The sequence below is a fragment of the Acanthaster planci genome, linkage group LG04, assembly GCF_054643075.1.
Source record: "Acanthaster planci isolate LZ-2023a linkage group LG04, COTS_SCS, whole genome shotgun sequence".
NCBI lineage: Eukaryota > Metazoa > Echinodermata > Asteroidea > Valvatida > Acanthasteridae > Acanthaster > Acanthaster planci.
The window spans coordinates 14,436,184-14,464,057 of record NC_141780.1 but is presented as its reverse complement, the minus strand read 5'-3'; the positions used below and the strand labels follow the sequence as shown (position 1 = coordinate 14,464,057).

The following is a 27,874-nucleotide window of genomic DNA, read 5'->3' as shown; positions in this document are numbered from 1 at the left end:
CTGACTTACTTTCCAGCAACTTTGAAGAATTAACAGTGTTTTCCTTTCAAAAACAAGCCAGAAGTAAGAATGTGAGATGAAGTTAGGATTATAAAATATAAATGTGATTGGATTTGAAACTAAACTCAAAATGAACCAAGATGCACATGTATTGCATGTACATGTACATGCATATATAGTTTTAATATGACTTTATTGCTCTTGTTACATAATACAGGTCCCTTTTTATTTGTATTCATTGCATGGGATGTGTGAACAATTTCAATACATGCATACTGTTCATTTACATGTCATCCATAGAGCAATGCATTACTTTTGTGTTACAGTTCATGGCCCTGAATACGCATGTACATGTATGTGAAACAAAACTCATTCGTTTTAGAAAATGCGTTGAATCTCTTAATGTATGCTCTTGGCTACCCGAACTTTTGTCTGTATTAATACATACTTCAGGGCAACCAACTGCACTAAATTACTGTGTGGTAATAAATAGATGGTTCATTTGAACCAAACAGAAACGTTAAAGTATGTCAAACTTCAAAGATTCTAGAATTTGACTTGTTTCAGATTTTAGATTTAAGATTTTATTATCTTCCTAATGTTTTATCCAGTTGAGGATAAAAAAATGCAATATCATTGTGTACATACATGTACTGTTAAAAATGGTCCCTGATCTGAAGTTAAAATTTCTTAAACTGTGCTGTTGCTATCACCATGAAAATTTCAACTGAATTAATCGTTTCCATGGCAACTGGTTACTGCCAGTATTAGGCTTAAGCATACTTTTCAGCAATACTGTACATCTAAACATTGGAAAAAGAAAAGTATGGCTAACATACTTTTTTATTCCACCTAAACACTGGAAACAGAAAAATATGGCTAACATAAAGAAAATGGCAATTTTCTCGCCTTTTCATGTCTAAAGATACGGCAAATTAACTTATCTTATACAAAGTTTTTTGTCTGTTTCTATGGCAACCTTCTCCAATAATCTACCTTTAGAATTGTTATGAATCCTTAAAATTGGAAAGATATGTTAATCTATTGGAATATAGTGAAAACAGGATCCGTTTAGCATTTTCATATCCGAAGATATGGAAGCTTCAATTTGTTTACTACATTGTTTACTACACTATAAATTAGTAAACAAATGCTGTCGTAAATAACTCATTAATCGTAATCCCAATATTAATCCAATTTCAAGTCAGGGTGATTCATCAGTTTTTCATTGATATTATGAAGTTTGAACTGTAAAATTGGGGCTCATTACAACCAATTGAGGAAAAACGTAAATAGCCGCGTTTCCATGACAACCCTATTTGTAAACAAAATTCCACACATAGATTTATGTGTACAACATACACTGTGCATACAATTTTGTTGATTCAAAAAAGAACGGCTGAAAATTAATGAGCAACAGAGATGTTTTCTGTGACTCAATTTGTTTATCATTTTGTTTACTGCTGTAAACACACAAAATGTGGCTCTACTTTAACCATGATCTCCATTAAGAAAAAGAACGAAAAATTCCCATTTTCAGAAAATTCAAATCGCCATATCTCAGCAACGCCTCGACCAAATACAGACATATTGGTATCAATGTGCTCAGAATTATCCCCTCTTTCAACACAACACAGTCATAAAGCTTATAGAGCAACTTCAAAAATCCCATTTCTGTCCCTACCTATAGGCCTAGGTCTAAAATTTCTCAAGCTTCAACTTCATGCAGCTCACTTCTGACATAATCCCTAAAAGTCATGGCACTTCTTCTAAATAAAAAGACTTGCTCCTGTGAGCGCAAGTTAATCATGAACCATGGTCCCATTCCCAGAACTGTGGGGTCCAACGTCCGCCCGGCCCCGGGAGTGGAGCGGACCCCACAGTTTTAGGGCCAGGGGTACCATGATCTGACCATGGACGAGGAAGGCAAATATTTAATAGGCCCCCTATGCCTGACAATAATCATGGAGGAAGGTCCCCTCCTTCCTCCATGTGTTCCTTCCTCCATGCTCCATGCAATAATCATCCAGCCTTGCCTGACATGTCGCTGAGCTTGAGTCAATGGACCACAGTCATATTTGCACTAAGTTTATTGCACAAGGCCACGCACACTATTGGTTACTCGCTTTACGAAATGCAACGTACAAATTTGTCAATCCATCTCCACCTTCCTTGCGTAATATTAATCCTCAAGTGTCGTCAGAGGTTTACACAATGCATTGTACGTGTAACTTAATTGCACGTGGTAATTAATCACATGAAAGAGAGAGGGCGCTAGTTGACTTCACTGTACGATATAATTATGTACATGTACATGTACAATACATTTGTACATACGTGTACAGTGTACATGTACTTGCCGTGTTATGCTTACTACTGATTGCTGGTGATGACCGCGCAAAAGTAAACAATGGAGGAGGCATCCACACGGTAGTCATTCTTCATGTCTTTTGGATAATCTGACGATAACTGCTTAACCAGCATTCACTTCGACCGGCGATGTCGAAGTTTCGAGGAGGCAGGTTGGTTGAACGAGATTAACTTGGTCTTACTCTTAGTTCTAATGTTCGATAGTGCTCAATGAGACAAAGAAGATGACAAGACACACTCACGTAGCGTTCCACCCGAACATGCCGAAACAGTACTCGCCCGGGCCTAGCCCTCGAGGCTAACAGGAAGCTGGAGAGTAATTAAATATCAAGCCAAAAGTGGAAGGGAAATTCCTGCTGCTCTTGCAATAGCTCCAGCAATATCTGAATATCATGAATACACTGTCTACCTGTGCCAATTCCACAATTACTCTTACTACTCTTGAACCCCCAATGAGAATTTTGATGTGTAGCATATGGAGTGCTACAATGCCTGACAGTTGTGTTCAATGTTACCATTTTATCTGCTAACATTCGAATTGTGTCTGTAGGCAGGCAAAGAATTTTTTTCACGTTGTGACTGTCCATTTCAGTCTTTAATAGTAACTAATACCAGCTTTGATTAAATTCAGGACCCATAAATGATATTGCTTTGCAAATTCTGTTAATTTTCAGTTTTGCACATAAAGTAGTTTCGTCCATTCTGTTTAATCAACCGTAAATGGTGATCTCTAGACTCAAGTGAATTTTGTTCTCAAAAGTTTAATATGCAAATTATTCAATTGCCAAGTTTGAGGTTGGAAATGAAGACAATTGAGACAAAGGCTCCAGATTGGTTAGGCTGCTGTAAACACAGTTATTTGGGGGCATAATCTAACTTCTTTTTCTCCCTGTGCACATATATATTATACAGATCTTAGTACAAGATCAACATGGCTTCCACCTCAGGTCAGATCCGTAGCACCAAGACCTATCTGTGGTACCTACAAGATGTACTCGGAACAGGTGCTACTAGCACCGTCTACAAAGGCCGACACAAGGTAACAGTTATGGACGTTACATAGATTCACGATCTTCATACATGAGCAAGAAGTAGCAGGGTTATTCTGTAAATTCGAAGTTAAATTTTTTTGCCGTCCCAGTTACGTCTAGCGTATGATTTGTTTAATGTTAAGGACACATTCTTTAATTTTCAAGAGTAAATAAGTACTGCAAATTGCCTGCCAAACACATAAATATAGTAGGATATCCCAGGTTGTCAACGTGTCCATGGGAGGCGTAACAGGGATGGAAAAAGGTCACATGTCAGACCTCAAATTTGTAGAATGACCCACCTTAACTTCCCATTAGTTGGTACTGTACACAGCTTGTACATATACATGCCAAGTGCACACAGGCTTGGGCCTGCTAGATTTCCTCACACATGTACATGTAAGTTTCCTCCTCTGAAAAAAAACTTTTAGAGCCTTTCTGGGGTCAGCGGTTACTTTTTGGTCTGTGGCAAATTGGCGGGAAAAAGTTTATCCAAAATCCTCAAAAATTTAGTTTGAAGGAGTTGTCATTGTGGGAGAAAATTTTTCCCTGAGCTTTCTCAACAAAGGGAAAACAAAGAAAAACCCATCTTACGTGCAATGTACATGTACATGTATGTGCTTGCGTGGCGAATATGCGACCAGTTTCTGTTGGAATGTGGGTGTACAGAAAAAATTCTTTACCTGTGTTCCGGGTGACAGTTGAAACAGTTCCACTAGCCCCTCGATTCTTTGTCAGTGAAGGGATAAATGGAGTTCCCAAACAGCGGATATCAAGATCGCTGGAGTGCGAAACCTTTCATGGGTAAAATGGAAAAACAACCTGCTGCTCGTAGGTGTAATAATTGGAGCACACCGATGTGGAAGAGGGGACCAAACTGAGGTTAAAGCCAGAAACCTTCAAGCACGGTGGGTCCATGTCTGCTCATCTGGTTGAAAATTTACCCTCTTAAAAGTCATTTCATAACCAGTTGAGAGTGGCAGAAAAAAATTCAAAATATCCCCCTGACTTCCCTCCCCTCCAAGAAAGTGAAAACTAAGGGATGAGACTTGTCCCTTCCTTCCTTCCCCTTGACCGATGCACTAGTGGCGCCCATCGGTAAAGATTTGCCTGCGTATTACGGACATGTACATGTAGGTCAGCAGGTTATCCAGGATAGTATGAAGCGCACGCACCGATAGATCTGAGTAGATTGAATACAAGTAACGGGCATTGCCTGTACACACAGGTATGAGGCACCTGGGAATACACACGCAAAGCCTACAAAAGCTTCTGTTCTCAGTTTTGAGGAACTGCAATTCATTGTCCACAGTACAGAGGCCAAGGTGGCAAGAGGAAGAGATCAATGCATTTATCACTATCTAGGATTACAGTGTATGCTAAAGAAAAAAGACCAGGATGTACGCAGTCTGTCTACAAGAGGGTATTCCCCTAAGTAAGGTAATGACCTCATCATGTGCTGTGATGCAAATAGCCTGAGGTGCTGAAAGTGCTGTTAAAGCGAACGACAACAACATCATGTGCTGTGTGCAAAGGCCATAATTGGTCATGCAGGCCTCTTGCTGCGCACAGTGCAGTGTTGCTGTCGTTAATCACTGATATATATAATGCTTGTGGCTATTTTAGGAAAGTTAGGTAAATGAAAAGGTCCCTTTCTTTTACTTGAAATGGTTGAGTTACACATGTCCTTGCGTCAAGGACAAACGTTGAGTAATTTGATTTCAGGTTAGAGGAAGTTCACATAGCTTTGTAAAGGGTTGACCTGTTGAAGGAAATGTAAACAGCTTCATTTAAACAAGTTAAAGTGTAAGGTTCAGCAGTAAAGCAGAACCACTACAATAGTACATGTACAATGCATGTACAGGGGGTATTCAGCGTTGATTTCACAATCTTCCTTTGATCAGTGTACAAGTAGCAAGCCGTTGTACAAATGCAGGTCTTCCTGGTTTTTCTCCTGCATGCAAGTGCATGAATGCACATGTGCAATCACCCTTTAAGCCACGATCTTAACACTATTATCAAGAAATTTCGGTGTAAATGAAAGAGATTAATTGTAGCGTTTTCAACAGTACAGTTTGTTTTCAAAACCAAGCTCGGACATGTATGTACATGTATTGAAACAGATTGAGGGCACACTTAATGTACAGTAGTTGTATCGTACATTTGTCTGCAAAGCATTTACATACATGTACATTCAGTTGGAAAGTGAGCATCAAGAATTACAGTTGCTGGTCGGCTGCTGTGCATACATGTACATGTACTGTATGCATATCAATCTGCATATGAACGTATAGTACAGATGCTAGTAGCACACATGCAAAAAGTATGAAAAGTGTGAAATACAAAGACATCTACAATGTACCCTCGTCATGTTTACTGAACCGTTCTCAGGTACCGGTATAGAGGTACCGACGAATGTAGGCCTGCTACACAGTATTTTTATATACTGTATATTTGCACATATGCGATATAATGGATAAAAAAAGAAATAACACTAAGGGTAACAATACAACAGGTCAACCATGTGAATGTGATATGTGTTGCATGCTACTGGGAAGTCCCACTTCAAGATTAACCATGGTATCATACTATTACTACAGTCCATGTAGGCTGAGTTACAGGGACATGCATACACATACTGTAGATTGTACATGTACATTCATGCATGCGGGAGGCGGTGTACTAACTTTACACTCATGTACAGTGTGTGTAATAATATTACTTTCCATATACATGTATGAGCAAAACCAGATGTGGTTTTATGTACATGTATGCAGTTCCTTGAAATTGAATAATTAACAATGCAGTTTCCAAATCCACATTGGCAATGCATGCACTAGTCTACGTGTACATGTACATGTATCAAAAGCATTGACCCAGAACCAGAAGTGAAAGTGTACCGGTGTATGCTTTATTACAAGCTGAAGGATAAGCAAATTGATTGGTTTATATTTACAAGTACATGTATAGTATATGTGTTTTTTGTATAAGGTACTGGTGCTCAGTAATTTGTTTTTAATGTGTGCAGTGCACCTGTTGGAAAAAATGGTACCAGAATAAAGGTTACAACGTGACCTTTGTGGATGCAGCATCTGGGAAAACTATGTTCATATCAAATTACGGTATATCCCCATTCATCCACACACGTTTAAAATGTTCATGGCTTATGACCCAATGTGAATAGTCTTAGAGTGCTTTGTAGCACTGTGCTTGTAGTACTAAGCGATGTACAATGTACATGTACATGTATGTACCCAGCAAACTGTAACATTATGTACATGTACAATGTGCATGAAAACATGATGACTGAGAATACCAAAACAGCTGGGAACTTTTTTTAACCCTCCTTTGCTGTAACTGTCAAAAACAGTCAAAAATGCCTTCCACTTGATTTCCCCCAGCACGTAGACATATATGGGAAATTTGACTGGTTTTGACTGATCGGACAACTGTGTCAAGAATGTGACTTAGCGTAGGAGGGTTGTAATTAATGCCAACCAAGATGGTACAACAACAGACTGTTTAAAACCATTCAAATAGGGGCAATTAAAGAAGCTGGTTTGTACATGCAGCTCTGATCCAATAAAACGGGGCTATTATTTCTGTAACACTGCAAACAACCCTGTCCAATATCACAAATGCCTGCCATGTGGTCATATTCTTACATTATAGTGACTGAAATGCATCTATAAGTGCACTACTAAAGAAAGCCACTTAAAATAAATGACCTCCATTGTTGTCCTGCAGCACTTCACACCACGAAGCATATCAGAGGTTTGCCAGTTAGTTTAAACCAATATATACATGTAACAGAAGTTCTTTGCGGTAATCAGTACTTATCAAAGGAATTTGTGTTGGGAGAGATTTTTTGTCCGATTATTTGTGGTACAAAAGGGGCTTTATTTACGAGAAGGGCATTTTGGATTATGCTGTTTGAATCCATTCGTGTATTGAACACTCTGAAATGGGAAGGAGCTTATTTTGCTGCATATTTACAGGTGCCAGGATTACAGGAATTCTTTTTTATCATTCGAAAAAAAGGTGTCACAACTTTTTATCCATGTGTATGTTAGAATTACCCATCCCAGCACAAGGCTGTTAAACTATGATTTGCCTCTACGTCATCATCTTTATACCCACACCCATTAAGTTTTCAGAAAATTTATAGAGTGATTGCCTCGCTTTCAACTGAAGATGGCCGACTGGAGAATAACACCAATACGGCCGTTTCACAATAGTGCGCCACCAAGAGTTTGCAATACATTGGCCTTTCATGACGGGCAAAATTTGTTAACCCTTTCCAAATGCGCATTGGGCCACAAATTTCACGCATTGTCATTGGCCAACGCGTTGTAAACTCTTGATGCCGCACTATTGTGAAACGGCCGTATTGGTTGTTGAGCAGCGCTATGAAATTGGACCCCAGGCTTCAATGCCATTCTGTCTCTTATCTTCATGTGTGTGCACTTCCAGAAAACGGGAGAGCTGGTGGCGGCCAAAGCGTTCAACAGCATGAGCTTCATGCGGCCCCAGAGCGTTCAGCAGAGGGAGTTTGACGTCTTGCTCAAGCTCAGTCACCGCAACATCGTCAAGCTCTTCGACATCGAACAAGATGTGAGTTCCCTGCTGAGTCACATAAAATAATCCCGGTTTCTTGTTGGAACATTTTGAAAAAGTCAGTGAGGGTACCTATGCTTTTTTACACATATCTTTGCCTCCAGTGGATATGCATTTATGTTGTTTGAAGTCAAACCAATTAAAAAATGGTACATGATCCTCTATTTCCGCTGACGGGTATTGGCCTTGGAACATTTCAAGTTGGACAGTCTGGAGAATTTTGAGAGAAGTCAATTGTCTAACAATTTGGGGAAGATAAAAGAACCAGGCCATCTAAAACGTCTAAAATTCTGCTGTTACATTTGCTGGAGATTTTGTTGAAAATGGAGGTTTATGGAGAGATGAAATTAAAAAGAATTGGACGTGGCAGGTCTCCAGACGTGGGCACTGATGAGGAACCAGGAACTATTTTGATGTGGCTTCAGAAATGAATTGCGCTGATACACTGCCTTGTACTGCTGAACTCGTTTTGTTATCAGATCCAGGTGGCAGGTTCATTCAGTGAAGTGAGGATGCATTTTTATGTGGATAACATGAATGCAGAGATTTAATTTTTACTATACAGAGATTTAATTTTTACCCTGGGTCTGTTAATTTTCGCACGCCGATTTGCATGCAAAAACTACTAAACTAATGGTCAAACTGCTAACTACACAATTCTGTGCTAATGCATTTGTAGCAGAGAAATTTGTGTGCACAGAATCGTAGGTAAAAGAAATGTGCATAGGAAGGACGCAAAATCGCAGTTGATCCGTGAAATTATTCCATCAACAAAGAATTTTATGTTAATGTAAGCAGAGACTCGTTGTTGAAGGTTATGTATGTAATTTGAAGCATGAAATGGGATATTTGGACTGAGTTATTTATTGCCTTAAGAAGTTGATGGGGTGTGCCCCCATACCTTTTGGCTTGAGGCATCTACCCCCTTAACAGTCCCACTTAGAATTTGGGAACCATTGGAGATTTATTTCGTTGGTAAACTTTCTGGGTGGATGGCATGTATGAGTACACGTAGTACCATTAACCAAAACCTTCCAAGATTTGTCACAGTCTACCATTACAAGGATTTGGAAGGATTTGTAGGGTTGAGGAAGATGGACTTTTACTTCTACGTATTTAAGAATAATATACTTATGAATACATACATGTAAATGTACACTGTACATCTACAGTGGGTTATTGGTTTCCTCCTTAATGAGGCTGTTTCAATTTGAATAAATGAATACTTGAATATTCAGCCTTCCATTTGATTAAAAATTGCCCCACAGAAGCCTAATCAAACTACATGTATACATGTATGCCTTTACAGGAAGTTAAAAATGAGAAACGTGAAGGAAAAGAAACATTTAACCTTATTGTTGGGCATTCTGAGATGTATTCAGCTCCTTTGAGTTTACTCATTACGCCTTCAAATATTCCTTTAGAAGGCAATATTGTAACCAAATAATGTTTTATTGCACTAATTTTCATCCTTACGTACCGGTATGTTTAAAACAAAAAGTGAATACTTGATAATGGATTGAAAATCCAAATCAAATAATTGGAACAGCCCAGTGAAAGGGTGCAGAGGATTCATGAAGGTTGCTGGCAGAAATGTCTGAGGGGAGTTTGAATTTAAAAATGTTGCCTTCTGAACAGGTTGATTTAGAGAAAAAGATGCAAGATTTCTCTGCAGAATCCTGGCATTCATCGTGCATCATTCTGCTGGAGAAGATTACATGTAGCTCCCTCATTTTTATGGTTTTTTTTCTTTGATGTTTTGTAGCAAATCAGCAAAAACCCAGTCATCATCATGGAGCTGTGTACCGGAGGTAGTCTGTACAATCTCCTGGATGACCCAAGGAATTCTTACGGGTTGGAAGAGGAGGAGTTTAAGCGGGCCTTGGGGGATGTCTGTAAGATACTTATTTTGCACTTGTCGTTTCTTTTTGCACCATACGCCACTCATGTGCACATAAAAATGTACAGAAGTGTACAAATAATAAGTGCTTCATTTATAAAATCTTTTTATTCTAAATCTGATTATTTACTAATTAGGTTTTTTGTTTAATTTATTTCTTTTCATTTTTTCTTTTTACCACTGTGTCATTTGCTTAAAACATTTGCTTTTAATAAGTCACTTTGAACGACCGTCATGGAAAGTCAGACACAACCACAATGCACACAAATGCTCATGAACTCAGTGCCTGACAAATCTTCTCGTGTCCTCTTTCGCAGAATATGTAGTTTACATTGAATGTCAAAATCCCTTGAATTTTGATGTTGTTGTTGCCTTTATTGGGAGTCAGTGGGATCACTCCGCTTGCATGCAGCCCAAGGGTTACAAGAGTTTGTTGGGATGGGGGTTGAAGGTTCACAACCAGTGCTAGAACTGATGGACACAATTTGAAACCCTGTCAATTGTTACATGGGTTCCGTAAAAATCAACAGCTATTTCCCTGCATGTGGATTCCCAATTGACATTGTTATACATCTTGCAAGGCTGAATACAGAGGGGTGTGTTATTTTTACAGAGTAAATGACCTACTCTACAGGTCATGACAGGTGGTAAAAGTTACCCATGGATGTAAAACAAGGACACCATCACAAATTGTGCCCCAACCTCATAGAATGACCCAAGTGATAGTTGTTGATTAGGCTAATGGAAGAATATTCAAGAGGAAGTGAACACTCTTTCGTTTATACTGTAAAGTACATGTATAACCGTTAGTTCAGTTTCAGAACACTGTATCATGTACATTGAAAACAAGATTACTCGACATACTTCCAGGATACAGGAGTAATACCTTACATGTACATGTACATCTCATTACAGTGAGCACTGGTACACATGTAAGATTTTAATCATAGACGTTGGTCCAAAATTGCATTTTCATTAGTGATTTTGAAATAACTTTTCCGTTTATTTAACTCAGTGATTTAAATTGAGTGAATTATATGACATCTGGGCAGCCCTCCGTGGTGTGTGACAGTTGGACGGTTTTTGAGGGCCATTTGTAGGACATCCTTAGGCATGGAGAGTGCTTGTAGGTTTCATAGGAAAATTGACAGATGAGAAAAAGGCGAATGGCCGTGACAACCTGTGTAATCTGCCCACCAAATAATGTAAATAGAAAGTCAGACAATGATCCATTTGCACAGAAGTTGCTCTCTGTCACTGTTCATGACTCAAAAGAACAGTTCAAAGAGAGAGAAACTTTTCTTTATACTTTTGACTCCTTGTACTTTCACTCTGCCTTTGAAATTTATCCTTGGATATTATGAATCACTTGAACGGACCTGGCATTGACTCTTTCTTAAAATGTTGTGAAAGCAAATTCTAGTTTAATTATGTGGTTTCTTATGCTGATAAAGCGAAGATTGGCAGAGGTGCTACTTTGATTGATGTCATTGTGCTGAAATGCACTGTGCTTTGTGACCTTGTTCATATTCTTGTCAGAATAAATGGGTGTGAGTGATTGTGGTGGAGGGGGTTGGTTCCTACATCCTGATAGGTTTTGTAATTTCTGGGGAAGACTATTGTGAAGCAACTTTAGATTGCGTTGTCGGCCAATATTTGTGGGGATCCCCTGCCCATAAGGTTTGGGTTCCTGCAAAGTCGGACAATCATGAATTCCTCGAATTAAGGTTGCACTACACGTTCACATGTTCAAATATTCTTTTGATTTTCAATGAAATTTTGTATGTAATGGAAACGTGGACTTTGAATTAAATGAAAAAGAAAAGATTGACCTTTTCGGAGATTTTATTTTGCCTTAAAAAAAAATCAGTCCTTTGTTGAATTGCTGCCTTCTATCTTACCGGTAGTTGTAGGGAAGCTGTTGTAAAGATTATAAAAATTTGAAAAAGTTTTGTTCTTTGAACTCCTTCTTCCTTCTTGTAATAGTGAAGGCTGAGTTTTGATTGAATTAAACATCTGACGATCTAATAAGGGATTTTTTAAAATAGGCCCAGGCCTGTTTACCCGTAAATTGTTTGCTTACCGCTTCGGATATTTCTTTTTGTTTAGAAGTCAATTATGCAGATAACATACTGGTCCTGGTCGTACCGGGATATGTACTGAAGGTATAGGGCCTTAAAAGTCTAACTTCATCAAGGTTTGAGTGTCGGTTTGTTTGTTGGTTGGGTTGGTTGTTGGTTTGTCGATTGATTGACTGTTTGTATGTTGCCCTCTTCTTGCTAAGGTGCGGGCATGAAGCATCTCAGGGACTTGGATATTGTCCATCGTGACATCAAGCCTGGCAATATCATGATAGTGACTGATGACTGCGGTGACACAGTCTATAAGTTGGCTGACTTTGGCGCCGCCCGGGAACTGCAGGATGATGAGAACTTTATGTCTCTTTACGGAACTGAAGAGTATTTGGTACTGTGCTACTTGACCATTTTTTTAACTGAAGAAAAGTTCCCAATTAAATTGAAAAATTATGTAAACTTTGAAGATTGCCTGTGTAATTAGCCTTTTTGCTGCCTGATGTGTGGACACTGGTGGTTCTCCTTTCTGTAAAATTGTTGATTTCGAAACCAGTTCCCACATCCTCCGTAGACGTTTGAGCATTTGAGCAGCTCATGTTTCTGGTGACTATCAAGTCATTGATGCAGGTGCTATACCAATTCTGCTTTAAGCCAGGACATTCATCATTTCACACAGTGTTGTACAAGGACTAATCTAGAACCAAATTTTTGTGGCTGGAGGACCGCTAAGTTGGGGACTTGTAACGTGCTTTGGAGGGGATGTAAAATGTCGTCAAAACTTTGTTTCTGTCACATTATCGTAGAAATGGAGAAAAAGTGATTCGGAAAGGGGGAATGGTCCCAACACAACCCTGCCTACCAGATGGGTGTTAATAGTTTACTGAATTTTGATAATCAGGCAACATTTATACAGTATATGTTGCCTGCTTGGGCCCATAGTATGTTCAAGTTGCAATCCAGTGCTGCTACCGGCTCATCAGATATGCATGGACGTCCAGTGATCATAAATGTGATAGAGTGAATACAACCATAAGCAAATCTTGGTTGGTTTTTCAGCATCCAGACCTATACGAGCGTGCCGTGTTGAGACAGCCGACGGGCAAAACATTCTCGGCCCGCATTGACCTGTGGAGCATCGGGGTGACGTTTTACCACGTTGCGACTGGCGTTCTGCCCTTCAGGCCGTACGGCGGTAGAAGGAACAGAGAGACAATGTAAGGCCGACTATTTTATAAGTTGGATTGCCAACCTGCTGAATGAAAGGGTTTTAGAAAAAACAAATCAAGTAAATTTTCATTGTTTCTTCCCATTGCAGGAGTTATAGTGTTTTGAAAAACCCTGTAATGTAACATATTTATCTTTTACACAACTCCCTGTTTTGAGTTCGCTGAAAAAAAATCAAAGTGTTTCTAAAAATACTGAAAGCATGCAGAAAACCTGTTGACAGTACTGTTTCATTTTTTTCGACCCTTTGCTCTGCCAAATTTCATCCTATGTGCCATACAACAAGTGAAAAGTTGCTAGCCTAAATTCAATGGATTCTCCACATTTCCGAACAGGAATTCAAATATTTATTGATGACTTCAACTGTACAGTATCCAGTGAGAACTGATACAGTATCAGAAATCCTGTCAATGTTGTTGTGTTTGTGTCTATTTCCAAGAATATTAAGCAGAGGAACCAGGTTTAACCACAAGAGAATCAGGCACAAATTGTCACCAGACTATCAGGAAGTTGTACATCAACTGTTTGCAATCTGATTCAAGAGCTAAGGTGTGATGTCATCAGGACAACATGGCAGTGGCTCCATAGCTCTGTGTCCAAATATATTACACCCGTCCACATTTTCCTGGAGAAAGTTCCACATTTTACTTGTTTATCCCGTTATGTACATGTACACGTAGCTTGTTTGGACATCAGTCGTGGTCAATTAATTTAAAACTTTGTGAGGGTTAAGTGAAGGACAAATTTTTGTGTTGATACAACCCGTTGACAAGTAGTGTACCCTCTGAGATATAATGAAAAAAAACTGCCAGCTTCTTGTCCTTCCAATAAGAAAATTGTTTAGATCTTGTTTGTATTTTTGTAACACGTACGTTGTAGCCCTGTGTGTGAAAATAAGTTGAGCTGAATGCTTCCTTTAAAAAACTTAACTATTATTAGCCAGGAAAGCAAATTAAATGTTCTTGATTTGACACACAATTATTTATTTATTGTTTGGCTGCAAAATAAAGAAAAAGTGTTTTAAAAAAAGCAGTGTCGAGGCATTCCCACCTCCTCATTGGCCTTTTCATTTGTTCATTTCATTTTGCTGTTTCGTGAAATTGTTAGTGGTCTTTCGTAGATGAAACTTCTTTGTAATGCGACGTGAAGGACAACATATTTTTATTGTCAACGTGCCTGGGATTATTGTCATTAACTCCGGCACGTTCTTTTGTGTTGATGTGTAGGTTTCAAATAACCACCAAGAAGAAGTCTGGCGTCATTTCTGGAGTTCAGAAAGATTCCATGAATGGGCCCATAGAGTGGAGCTCAGAGCTACCCAACACTTGTAGACTGTCCTGGTAGGGTAGCAGACTGTAGGCTCGCAATCGTACATAGCAATTAATTCTCAATTGATTCATCATTTCTTTTGTTGTTGTGGCTTCAATTGGCTGAACGTCTCTTTTCGTACATGTATGTTAATTTTCACGAATGAAGAATTCGTTACGAGTAATTAAAGGAGCAAGCAGTGAGTCGGATAGAGCCAGATTGAAATAAAAGAAGTGTTCTTACAGTCTATAGCATCCACCTGTACCCTTTTCAGGCTGGACTTTGCTTCTTCCAACATTTTTGAAAAATACATTTCTGCATGGAATGCTTGCGATTTTTGGTTTAATAGTTTTACTTTTTGCTGTCCTCTTGCACCTTCTGAGGGGAAACGGCTAGATTCACATGTGATCCAGTTAAACGATGAACCAAATACCATGTCACCCTAATACACTGAACAGGCATCATTTACACAACGGTTATTAATGTGCTCTTTGGGAACTGTTAAATGTTATTTTTTGCATCATTGTTATTTTCATTACTGACAAATGTGTTACTTCCACTCTTGAGCAAGTTTACGGTCAATCTTAATTTTTATTGTTACACTTGATACTTTTGTGATACTTCTTCCATCCAAAAATGGATACCCCGATAAGCAAAACAACTAGTTTTTTAAAACGAAACAAACTCCAAATTGGCTGTTTCTGCGAAAACTATTGTACTATGAACTATATCTTTTGATGCTTTAAAATTAGTATAAGAAATGTAGCTCAAAGGAGCACATACCACCATTCACAAGTACTGTTCTTTAACGTACACTTGCCTTTTTTGCTCGTTGAAGTGGTCTGAAGATTCTGTTGACCAAAATCCTGAGGGGCCTCCTGGAGTGCAACCCGGAGAAGATGTGGACCTTCAACCGGTTCTTTGACGAGGTCCAGAGCCTACTGGCCATGAAGGCGGTGGACGTGTTCCACGCCTCGCAGTCAGAGTGCCTCAAGATCTATGTGGAGCCCCGGGGCACGCTGGCCGAGTTCCAGGAGGCGGTGGCCGAGCAGACAGGCATGCAGGCCTCGGCCCAGTGCCTGGTCTGGGACCAGGACTGCTTTGTGCCGGACGCCTCGCTCAAGTGCGAGTCCTACCCCGAGACCAGCCCGCAGAGCCCCCTGATTCTGTTAGAGTTGGGCAGGAATGATTTCCCGCCAGTTTCGATGCCCTCTCAACGTAAGTAGAAGCTTTATTTGTAGAGAAGGGATTAGGCAATGCCAGTTGGTCTTTAAATAGCAGTATTTCTACTAGTATCATCCGCCTTGCTGTACTTTGGTTAGGTTAGATTCCATGAGGCCAACTATTAGAAGAGCTTCTCATCTGGATTTTTTAACAAAGGGAGGAGGAGGCCCTTTTTGCATTTAAATGTCAGCAAATTTTTCCATGGCGGATGGATTTATTTTATGCTTATTGAATGTTGCTGTGTTTCGGAGGTTTTTCTGCCCAGTTGGCTATGGCAGATTCTACAGCCAACCACATATTGTCTGTCTGTTTTCTCCATTTTTTGTAGTGAGGGTGTCCCGTTTAAATTCTATGGTTCTCATATCTTTTTGGCAGTTGGGTCAGCCCCCCCACAAAAAAAGAAAATCTTGGGGAAAAAATATACTGTGAACACAGGTGTAGGTTAAATAAACTAATGCAAAAGTGTTGAACGGTTGATAGTGTTATTCTGAATTAGATGTTATTTGATTGATTTTTAGGTAAGTAGAAAGAATAAAACCATTTTTAGCCACTTTGATGAGATACATGAAATGAACAAAGTGTGCACTCGACATGTAACAATAATAAATAATGTTTGTCCAACTGGTATGTGATAGTAGACATTATATCTGCATTTTCTTTTGTAAAATTTTGAAAGAGTGTCCTTCTTTTCTTGCTTTTCCCGGCTTGTTTTTCACTTTAACCATGTTGCAGACAGGGTTGGCGGAGCAAATGAAGTTGTGTTTTTTTCTTTGGTTGGGAGTCAAAAACAGGGTCAGACAAAATTAAGGACTGTGGAATTAAAAAGAGGCAGCCTGAGAACTAAAAACAGCAAAACTGACCCCTAGATTGCCTTCAATTTTTACACACAGCCAAGTTACCCAAGATGACCTCGACCTATGACCTCGACAAAGATTTCTCAATGTCCAAGGTAACAGTCCATGGCAGAGTGACTCCTACCCACCATAGATGACGGTCACATGATTTAAAGTCACTGTAGACTATGCTATGCGAATATTTGACCTTCAATGCGATCAAATATCCAAATATTTGGTTATACCAACCGGCAGATTGTTGATGAACAAATCATATAATCAGTTGTAATAACACACACAGTTATACATTGTATTCCTTACAATAGCTTCTCACGTCTAGGTGTATCTCCAGCCATAATTTAGCAAGATTTAAGAGATGAACAATACTTCTTGCCGGCGAAAATTTCTATTCCTTTAAAATTTTTTAATGAATAATTTAACTTTTGAATTGTTGTAAGATTTCGGTCACTTTTCATTTGAATCTGCTTGAAAAAGCCTCCATCGTGCAATTTGTCTCATTTAAAAGAAAAAACCTCTCCCTTTCTTTTCATGAATTTTGCATGTAAATATTCAAATTTGGAAAATTATATTTGAATATTTGGTAATCGATTAAATATTTGAATATTCGGCACAGCCCTACCTAAAATGTTGCAAAGCAGGGTCTGTCCTGCAAAGTCTAATGCACTTTATCTCACGCTGCATGCACTGTAAGCTTTGCCGCAGTGACTAAACAAGTTAGTGCAAGTTAGTATTCGGACAGTGGCATAGTCACTTTAACATACTTAACACATGACCATTTTAGACCTGTGAAAGTAACACTGTCCCATGACACAGCAGTAAAGATAACTGAAGTTCTCTCTCTCTTTGAACAAATCTCTGCCATTTGTGAAATTAATCCCTAAATGAAACTGCATGTTTAGAAACCCCTTTGGTTTCCATATTGCACGTTTAATCCAAGCTAGCTCCATTAACTGAGCAGTGTGTCACGATGGCCTGTGTGCACTTGTTTGTTGTGTTGCAGATGTGCGTGGCTGTTCTGTATTACAAGCTAGCGTGGTTGAAGACTCTTACCTACATGCAGGAGCTCATGACGACCGTTTCCAAGGCAATAGTGTAAGTATATGTATGTCAAGTAGTTAGCTGTTGCAGCAGTCGATTGCCTTTCGGGAATACTAATGGTTCTAGATTGGTGAAAGGTAAATATACATATATGGTGCACCTGTCCATGTTTTCCTGGCATATTTACCCCACCCTTAGTTTCAGAGGTGGGAGGAAAACCTCAGATAAATATTCTTGGGTTGACCCACGGAGTCAGGCACTGACAGAAAACCCAATCCGCGCGGTGGCCCTGGGGTAGGATTCGAACCCGAGTCGCAGAGGTGAAAGATAACAAAAGAACCACTGTGCATGTACCAACCTGACTTTGCTTTGACTTAAAGCCCATGTAAGAGCACTGACAATTTGTGCCCATTCATATGAAAATCAAGACACTTTTATTTGTCCACGCATCAACAGATCTGTCCTGAAAGCTGAGATCAAGCAGTTGGACTACCATTGCATGAAGCTCAGGTCCAGCATTGTGGAGGTGGACACCCGGCTTCTGAGCATCGAGAAAACGCTGCCCTCGCCTCTGGTGTCATCGGCAGTGTTCTCCAGGATGCCCCTGTCATCAGTGCTCTGCACTCGGTTGCAGGATCATCAAGACAAAGTAACCCTCCTTAGACAGAAATCGGCTCGAGTGAGTGCTCTTTTTTTTCCATAAAATCATCTCTGCATAGCATCTTTTAACACCAGTCTTTCATAAAACAGTCAAGTTGTTTGCTCTTTGGGCTGTTGTGATCTGTCATGCTGTTTTTGTCTATCATAGATAGCTGTATACTTACTGGAATAATGAATTGGAAGAGGGATATTACCGTGCTGTGCTAGTGTGACAACTGGGGAAGGCTGTGGATCTGAATAATACTTTAATTATTGTTTTAAATGTATTGCATCAAGTTTCATCTTGACAGTGCTGACATGATCCGATGATGCAGATGCTGTTTGACAAGCTTCGTTCTTAAATAATAATTGATGATGATAATCATTGAAAATTTATAACGTGCCGTTTTCATAAAAATGATTAACAGCGCAGTGGGAAGCCCAACTTTCACTTAAATGGGTATCAGATTGTCGGAGAAGTGGTGTGGGTGTCCAGTTCTTGGAATAAAATAAAAAAGCACAAAGCTTTTCCTTGCCCTTTTGAGCAAGACGTTTCATGAAAAAAACACACGAAAGTAAGGAACTCGCACGAAGCATTTTGTTCTGAAGCCATTTTTGTTGAGATAACAGCTGTCCTTTACTTGAAAAACCTTGAACCAGATGTTCGACGAGTATGACAGAACGAAGAATCTGCTGCAGACGCTGTGGAAGGACATCATCGATGGTGACCTGTTGACGGCAAAATGGAAGCCTGCAGAAAAACCCTGTCACACATGGTACAGAATCAGGCCCAGATTCCAATTAAGAGCTGAGTTGTAGCACTTAAAGGGCTCATGCAATGAATATGTAGTGGATATGCTTTCTGTGCAACATTATACTGTTCAGGGTATGACAGAAGTTTTGTCTTGGCAATTGGTACATATTCTAGCATTTGAAACTGCTTTTCCAGACAACTTAGGGTGCTTATGCAGTAACATCATTCAGGGAAGACACTGCTCATTGTATGTCTTTCTGTAAAAATTTTGAACCCAAAGATTTGCTCATTGAGAAAATGTGTAAGAAAGGCTCACTTGTCTTGTACTCAACAATGAATCGCCAAAGGAAAGGACATTTGATCAGGAACAAGTCCACCAATTTCTGTGCACAAAGTAGTGTAACATTGAGGTTTCCTGCCCAGAATGACATCACAGCTTTACTCATGAATATGGAAATTTGCAGAAGCATAAAACCCAAATACATGTAGTACCAAAATACCCCTTAATGATTTAAAAATAAGACAAACGGAGACACAAATGTGTGTTTTCTAGATTCGCCTTAAAAACTTGCTTTACATGGATCCTTTAATTCACCAGTGCCATTAGCTATGATCAGGAACGGCAGAGGGCGCCATTCACCATCCCGGATGTCCAAATCAAATTTGATGGGTTTAATACTGCCTGTACTCCCTATCTAAAAACAAAACAAATCGTGGCCGGAAAATAGCTTGCAAAGGTATCACATTTCACTTTCAGTGCATGCTGACACTTTCATTTTAGTCGTAAGAAGAGGTACTTGCGAGACACTGTGGAGATGTTTCTTCCGTTGTCTGATACATGGGCACCAGGCTCAGCGTTGTGCCTGATTCAGTATCCATATGCAACCCAAATTGTGATGTCCTTACACAGTATATCTCAACTTGGCCCACTGGCAATTGATGGAGAAACCAGTAATTTTTCATTAGTTGTTGAAATTCTGCTGACTTCCTCGTGGTTTTAGATGTGAAGTTCAGCATTTATACCTTTTAGTTAAAGAGTTGAAATGCCCAGTGATCATGGCAGAGATAATTCAGTGCACTTGGTATTAAGCATTATATTGTTTTTCTAACTTGGTATCCCCTGTTTGACAGCGTGAAAAGGTTTGCATATTTTACGGAGGATGCCAGTAAAATCTACGTCCAGTTCAAGAAAGATAAACAGAAGAAACATTTGAGCTATAACGAAGAGCAGATCCATAAAATGGACAAGTGAGTACAACCTGTTTTCCTTCTTTTTTTGTTTTAGTTTCTTCCAATTATCAAGTTTTTAATATAATTATTGTGGAAAATATTCTGATGCAACTGTTGTATAATGACAGGATATCTGCTATTAACCACTTGCTGCCGGGTGGTTTTGAAAAATGCAGTACACATAATCGGGACTTTTTCAAGATTTTCAGTTTTCAAAAATCTTCAAAAATTCGTTATTTCAATTAATGGACATTTACACCCACGTGAATTACTGTCTGGTGGCCATTCTAGTCTGACAGACAAAATCTATTGACAGCCAAGTATTTCAGCCAGGCCTGCAGCCTTGTAAACAGAAAGTTTGACAAGATTGGCGAATTAGCCAGCTCGAAGAAACCAGGTCTGACCTGTCAGTCTTGTGTTTTTTGCTTTTGTTCTGGTTTCTTTGACAGAGAAAAACTGAGCTTGAAAAGTACCCAAGCTATTTCGATGTGCCAGAGTCACTGCGAGATGGTATGGAAAAAAATCCATGGGGAACTGGGCGAATGGTACAAGTAAGTATCGCTTGCAGTCAGTGTTGAAGTCGAGACTTCTTATGACTGTCGCCAGACCCCACAAGACTAACACAAGACCTCCAGTCTGAAATCAAGTCACAAGTTGTTGAAATGATCTGCAGTAGAAGCATTCAGTTGTCATGGTTTCGCCCTGTTATTTGTGACTAGTTTTGTGACTGGTCTTGTGCCTGGTCTAGACTGGTCCTTTGATTGTCTCAACTGTAGCACTACTTTTGCTGTGCTTCCATTGTAGAATTTGTTGCAAAATCTTTTTGAAAAGCAGATGGTGTATCACCATTAAATTATGATTAATGGTATTAAATTGTGATGATTTGATAACAGCACTTGAGAACAGCTTCTGTCTCAAGAATTACCCACCCAACCCTCCACGTATGTCACTTCAATACTGTTAGTGCAGTGTGCATGGAGCAAGGTTTTGTGCAAGAATGAATATGGCTCCCCATAAAAAATAATCGTTGACTCGTTCAGCATCCCACAGTTTCCCAACCATGGTTGCTATGAGTTTGGCTAAGTCACAATCTCCTCCCCGAAATCGATTATGCAAAGCCCTATTGAGAAATGACCACAGCCACAAAATACCTGGGTAATACCCTGACTTGAGTGACGATGGCGTAAGTGCTTGACGTGTTGTTCACCACTGCAGATTTGCCTATCAGGTTCGGGCACAAATTAGCTCAGTGGACAAGACACTGTCTCAGCTTGTTCCCAACTACCAGACGTTGTTACAGGAGGTCCACATGGTAAGCTCAGGACACCGCTTCTAACCCGAGCCCTCAACCCGAGAAAATTCACAATGATTGGAATTTAAAAGTGACTAAAGATTCCCGCATGTTCGTTGTGGTAGTTTCAACTTTTGGACGTATATGTTGTTAAAACAAAATAGTTTGATGACAAAATTTCATCTGTGTAGCATTTTTGTTTTTCTGAGTTAAGACTTTTAGCTGTCAGAACCAGGGACAGTTCACACTTCTCATTGAAGTGAAAAAAAGTCAGATTTCCGGCTTTGTTGTAGTCAAGACCTCTTGAGACCATTACAAGACCTCCCTTCGGAAATCAAGACACCAGCTGGTCTTATGTCAGGTCTTGTGATGGTCTTATGTCAGGTCTTGTGATGGTCTTATGTCTGGTCTTGTGATGGTCTTATGTCAGGTCTTGTGATGGTCTTATGTCAGGTCTTGTGATGGTCTTATGTCTGGTCTTGTGATGGTCTTATGTCAGGTCTTGTGATGGTCTTATGTCAGGTCTTGTAATGGTCTTATGTCAGGTCTTGTGATGGTCGTATGTCTGGTCTTGTGATGGTCTTATCTCTTGTTTTGTGATGATGCATCAATGAAGAGATGTTAACAATTCTAGTTTCATTGTAAATATTTTGCCTAAATGTAACTTTTTCACCTAAATTGTAAAAAAAGAAGACTCTGTCCTCAAGCAAATTTTTTTTCAATGTCCTGACAAAAACAAATACAGTAGGACACAACTTGACAGTAGTTCCGAGGGAGGAATGTGTTCAATAACACCGTCGTTTACAGCCTTCAACTTCATTTTCTTTGTTGTTCATTTGTGTTTCTTTGCCAGCTGGATCAGGCTGTCCAGCCACCAGTGATGGAATTTGAAGACACCCTGCAGGACAGCTTGCTTAGCCTTAGCACGACACCCAAGGTCCCTCGGTCCACAGCCAATAAATTCACTAACACAGATCAGGTGAGGACAAGCATGGCCCATGTAATAATCCTAACCTCCGAGGTTGGTTTTATGCCAAGATGCATTCTCGGTCCTACAATATCTTTTTCCCAAACACTCCCTGACCCTTCAAAATCCATCAGAAAGTTCTTAACAACTTTTCAGAGAATGTAGCCCCCAGCGACTGTTACTTAATTCTTGGGGGGTTTCCTGCAGAGGAGGAACCATTTTTTTCCTCTGTGCTGAAGTTTGAGGATTCTGCTAAGTTTTTGCCCCCTCAACAAAGTATTTATATGCTTTCTCAACCCTCAATAATGTCTTTCATTTGTACTTTCAACTTGCAAAAATGCAGAGTTAACCTCGCTTTCAGTTTCATTATGGCCAACCCACAAATACTGTCTATTGGTTTCCGCCCCTCAGCCTTTTTTTTTGGTGGTCAGTTAAGGCTGTGTTTTGGGTGCATAACCATGGAAGTTACCAGCTGGCTGCCACTTTCCATACATGCGTCTGCCGCTACCAACCACATCCCAGGGTTTTTGAACATGCTTCTTTTAAAGTCTGAAACATCCCTGTTTATTTGCTTTCCCAGTTACCCCCGCCGAGCGGTCCAGTTCCATCAAGCCCCAATTTGGTGCACGAAGTTGACGCCATGGACATCGCCTCCCTCTCAGACCAGCTGGCAAGTCTGCCCATTGACAGTAACGGGTGCATCCTTGTACCCAGGGAATTGAAGGAATTGTGAGTGAAATCTCCCATCTGACTTGGAAATAATCAATTGCATGTCGGGAATTTTTTTGTTTATTTTACTATTTTAATTTCCAAAGTGGTCCAAAGTAAACATTTTGCTACGGCACAATGAAAGTCACAGGATTGTGCTTAGTCATGTGCCTATTGGTTTAATATTTCAGATAGTTACAGGTCAATCTGGTTTGGGAATGTTGAGACAAATTTGTCTTTTTCAGATGTGGGAAGTTGGGACACGAGCTGTATTTCGGCCACTAGTCACTAGCTTTTTAACAATGTGCAGGGGCAATGCAGCCACGCTCAAACAGCCCTCTAACTATTTTGTAAAAATCCACATTTTCACTCACATTTTAACGTTGGCTGCAACTCTGGTGGTGTACGTGGTCTTTGTCATCTCATACAAATATTTTCATATGAATTGTTCCCTGCATTCGCTCTTTGCAAGCTGCTGCCATAGGCATGCAGCTTGCAAAGCGTGATGGTGCTCAGTAATTTTGCGTGTGCTGCGTTAGTTCTTATACCATGCGATTGTACAATATTTTCAAAAAGCTGAGTTGACGCGATCGTACAAGTTTCCAGATCGAAGCTCTGCATGCCTATGGCAGCAGTGTGCAGACAGAAAAAAATGATGAATTATATAAAGAGAAAATGTACTGATGAATTATATTGTTATTGATAACCAGCACTGCTACCCTTCCCCAGGGCCTGGTTCCGAATGGTTGACTAGATGGTCCAAACCATAAAGTCATTCAAGCGGTGTTGGTCGAACAACAGTTAGCCACAGTTGTCAACAGAGCTTGCCCTGTTCTGTAGTTTGTATGACTTCACTGATGTGCTTATTGTTGTGTCTACTTTTGTGCATGGTGTAGACTTGAGGCTTGGGAAAGAGACATTGACCAGACCAATGAAGAGCTGGAGCGAGGGTTACAGAAGATGCCACTCCCCTTTGCAAACAAGTCGTCGGTCGGTCTGCCAACAAACTCCAGCAATTACTGGACTCTGTACGGCAACGGTCAGCAGTTGCCAGGTGATGGTGTCAACCAGTTCGGCAGCCAATCACCATCGGCTAAGATTGCGTCAGACACTAGCCCACGACCTCCTCGGGAAGGCGCCTGTGGTGACCTCTTGGCCGATCCACTTGGCAGATTGCGGTACATGCCAGAGCCAAGTCAACGACTGTCAGACGAGGCCACTCCTCAGTTCAACGGCGGGGAGCTAGCCACAGGCAGCTTCCAGTTCATGCCGGAGCCAAGCCAGCGGTTGTTGCTAGAGGGCTCAGGCCAGTTCAGCATCCGTGCACCGGTTTCCACTGAATACAAGTTTATGCCTGAGCCTAGCCAGCGGCTGTCAAATGAGGGCGCTAGTCAGTTCAGCAGCCCATCACCGCAAATGGCAAACGGACAACTGCATTAGCAACTGGCTGTCAAGTGCTGGTTGGGAGACCGCCACATAGGGGTGCCCACCTGTCAGTGCAGCTGTGAACATTTCAAGATCACAAGCTGAGCAGACTGCAGTCAGTGATGTCAGTTGAGGGCACTTTGTGCATGAGGGAATGGCCCTCACAAAGCATTGTGAATTGACAATACTGCCGTAATTACTTTGCCTACTTTTGTTTTTGCTCATGCGCCATGTAGACTTTTTGAGCCATGTTCATAGTCTGCACAATATTGTTAACAGGGCACATGGGGATGGAAATACCACCCTTGCGGGTTTCGATGAAAAAAATCTTGCTGCTGGAAAAAATTTCCCAGGAAATATCTTCTATTCCCCTCCTCCAACTCATAACTTGGATACCCTGCAGGGGTCATGGCTCTTTTTAGGGAAGGGGCAAAACACACTCACACTGACAGACAGTCAAGTGGACGGGTCAGTTCTGAAGCATTTTCACGAAAGTGGGCAATTGTTTCCCCGGCTTTGTTTTCATTTCCGTCAATTGATTTTTCTCGTCATTCTTTCTTTGTAATTTTTTTTTTCTCATTTTTTGCCTCAAAGGGAGGCGCCTAGCCATGCCCGTGCCCACATCATTTTAAAAGTAAATATACGATTTACCAAGAAGCTTAAAGAAAATTCTACCATTTGTCCCAAAGATGCCACCAGCTCCGTGGATAGGACAGTCCATGGATAGGGCAATGAATACCATGTCCATTCCACGTCGACAGCAGTCTGGCCACTGTACCATCCATATTGCACTCTTGTCTTACACAGAGTTTGCAGCTACATGTAGCCGTCATTTTCAATAGTATGTACATGTATCATGTATCAGGATTGTCGTTTGTGTTTAGTTCATAAAATACGGGCCACGTCCAATCACCGACCATCAGTCCTCCAGCCACCAATTCTTACTCAGGTTCCCGAGCAGTGATGTGAGTTTTTGAGACCACATTTTTGCAGAACTCGGACACTATCTTGGTCTCAATCTTGGACCTTCTGGTCTGGACCACAGCACTGTTAACAAGGGAAATCGACCAGGGCTCAGCAACTGGACCTGGCTGTATTACTTGAAGATTGGTCTGTTGTCTTGTGTGCTTGCTTGTAGAATGCAAGGTGGTGTGTGTGTGTTTGTGCGGAGTGGTATTGAATATATTTTTAGAACCCCTACTAAATTACATTATACACGATGCATTTATTCACTGGTAATCCAAATAACTACAGAATGGTGGGTAGCTTCGGCCAGCCTGCACACAGGGAATAAACAGTCCAGGCAGTTTGGGGCAGCTCTGTTACACAAATGTGTCAACTCATCTTGACGCCACAAGCAGTTTTGGGATCCTCCCCAAACCTTCGTCACCCAGGAAACCAACAGCACATTCTTCATATGTAAATATTTCTAGCCCCCTCAATTATCACAAAAATGTGAACAGTTTCCTTAATCTTAAAAAAAAAGCCTCATCAAAAATCACCAGATGGACTATGAAGAATCTGGTAGGGTTTGCCCCTACGTGCGTGGGATACACACCACATTTTTTGTCCTTGTTCCACCTCGGTAAATAAAGTTGTGCATGGCGACGACCTTGATGGTCGGTGCCTTTTGTTATGGAGCATGATGCACAAAGGGTCTACCCGTGTATCCCTGTGGAACAAAAGCAGTGACTGGGAAGATGGCCGCCATGCACAAGTTCTATTGGGTAACTCATTTTTGGTTTCAGAATCAGGTAGTGCAGGGCTTTCAGGTGTACAAAGTGTGCAAACGTCTGCCTGTAAATAAAATCACAGCCAAGATAAAGGAGCTGAAATTAATCTCACAAATTTTGCCCTGCTAGTCCTTATAACATTCTCAATCCTCAATGTACAGTCTGCACTTGTTAACACAGCCCAACAGCTTTCATTTGCTAATATTAACCTCATTGTCGTGATTGCAAGATTGCAGACAAAATGATTGCAGACTGTCTGCTGCCAAAAGTCATGTTAATTGTCATTTTATTTTAAAAGCTTTTGACTTCCAAGCGAACAAAACAGAGTGGGGAAAAGGTATGTATTTCATATTAATCATAAAATTGGTAAGACTTGTGCACATGTTAGAGTAGGTATTGAACCTTAATCGAAAAGATATAAAGTTAGTTTACAACTGGTAAAAGTTGTGTACGTTAAGAGTCAGTTTTGAACCTGAATTAATTAACCGATTGTATATACAGATGTACCATGTGAACCATAAACAGAGGAAAAAACATTATCCAGGGAAAGTAAGATTGGATCTTAGAGTGGAAGAGTGCATGATTATTATTGGCTGAAAACGAAACAAGTTTAATGAGGTATAAACCAACACTTCGTATTTTATTTTTTGATTTATATTATATTTGTGGTTTACTATATCGAATTTGATGTAAAATTTTAATTATGCTTATGTCCAGGATGTGTCCAATTTGGGGTTTTGTTTGGGGTTAACCTTTACGTACCACGAAAAGAGGGAATTGTGATTTTGTCAGTGTTGTCAAGATGGACCTTTCTGATTACATCTGTAAATCTGCAAGCTATAACAGTGTATCGCTCCTCGCTTCGCCGAATTAATAAAAGTAACTAAATGAAACTATGAACAAAGGTTGCCTTTTTCTCAGGAGTGCTCAGCTGTCTTGGTAATCGGATTCAGTCCCCATTTCCTGTTTTGTTTTGGACGAGTTCTTTCTCCTTAGTAATGTTATTTTTTTTCCTGCACGATAAATTGTGGCTTTTCTGCGGTATATAGGCAAATCCGATGACCAAAATTGGAAGCCATTTATTAAGGGGCCATCGTGTTCGCACGCAGACGGTGCGCGCTCATGAAATTCCTCCTTGACCAATAAGGTAGCACAGTCAATTGTCGAAGTGCACGCGCGCTCAGGTTGAGACAAGTGCGTGAGTGTAAATGGCCCCTCGGAATGGCGCCTCGTCGGATTTGTCTACAAGGTATCAACTTGAATCTTCCTATCAATCCTATATATTATGTGTAGAGTATGTACAGAACTAATAAGGAGTTGTAATTAAAATGAAACTACATGTTCTTGAGCAGTTCTTTACCATGTATGTTTTCAACCAATACGTCTATGCTCTATGTTGACCTAAATCTTCTGCAATCTGGAAGAGTTAGAGATTGAATTACTTATCCAACTTTGATTAATCATTAAATAAATTGACCAGAAACAA

General features: G+C 40.2%; 2 protein-coding genes across 5 annotated transcripts in view; one reads left to right on the top strand and one right to left on the bottom strand.

The window, feature by feature from the left end:
- The window catches only part of LOC110974000 (polynucleotide 5'-hydroxyl-kinase NOL9-like), a 19,626-nt gene extending 15,343 nt beyond the window's left edge, over nt 1-4,283 (bottom strand). The window contains exon 1 of one of the 4 annotated variants that reach the window (XM_022225283.2): nt 4,085-4,283. The gene's annotated coding sequence lies outside the window, so the exon portion shown is untranslated. Of the gene's footprint in view, nt 1-2,036; nt 2,272-2,612; nt 2,662-4,084 lie in introns of those variants that run through there. The other 3 variants (XM_087135529.1, XM_022225280.2, XM_022225279.2) reach the window with 3 other exon arrangements.
- LOC110974001 (serine/threonine-protein kinase TBK1-like) lies at nt 2,363-27,874 on the top strand. The gene is made up of 18 exons (XM_022225284.2): nt 2,363-2,522; nt 3,283-3,409; nt 7,875-8,015; nt 9,784-9,913; nt 12,203-12,384; nt 13,050-13,207; nt 14,444-14,557; nt 15,364-15,743; nt 16,640-16,698; nt 17,604-17,695; nt 18,098-18,320; nt 18,941-19,056; nt 20,166-20,282; nt 20,714-20,815; nt 21,480-21,576; nt 22,409-22,534; nt 23,103-23,251; nt 24,127-27,874. The coding sequence occupies exons 2-18, from the start codon at nt 3,302-3,304 to the stop codon at nt 24,668-24,670; spliced, it is 2,838 nt and encodes a 945-aa protein (XP_022080976.2). The 5' UTR covers nt 2,363-2,522; nt 3,283-3,301; the 3' UTR covers nt 24,671-27,874.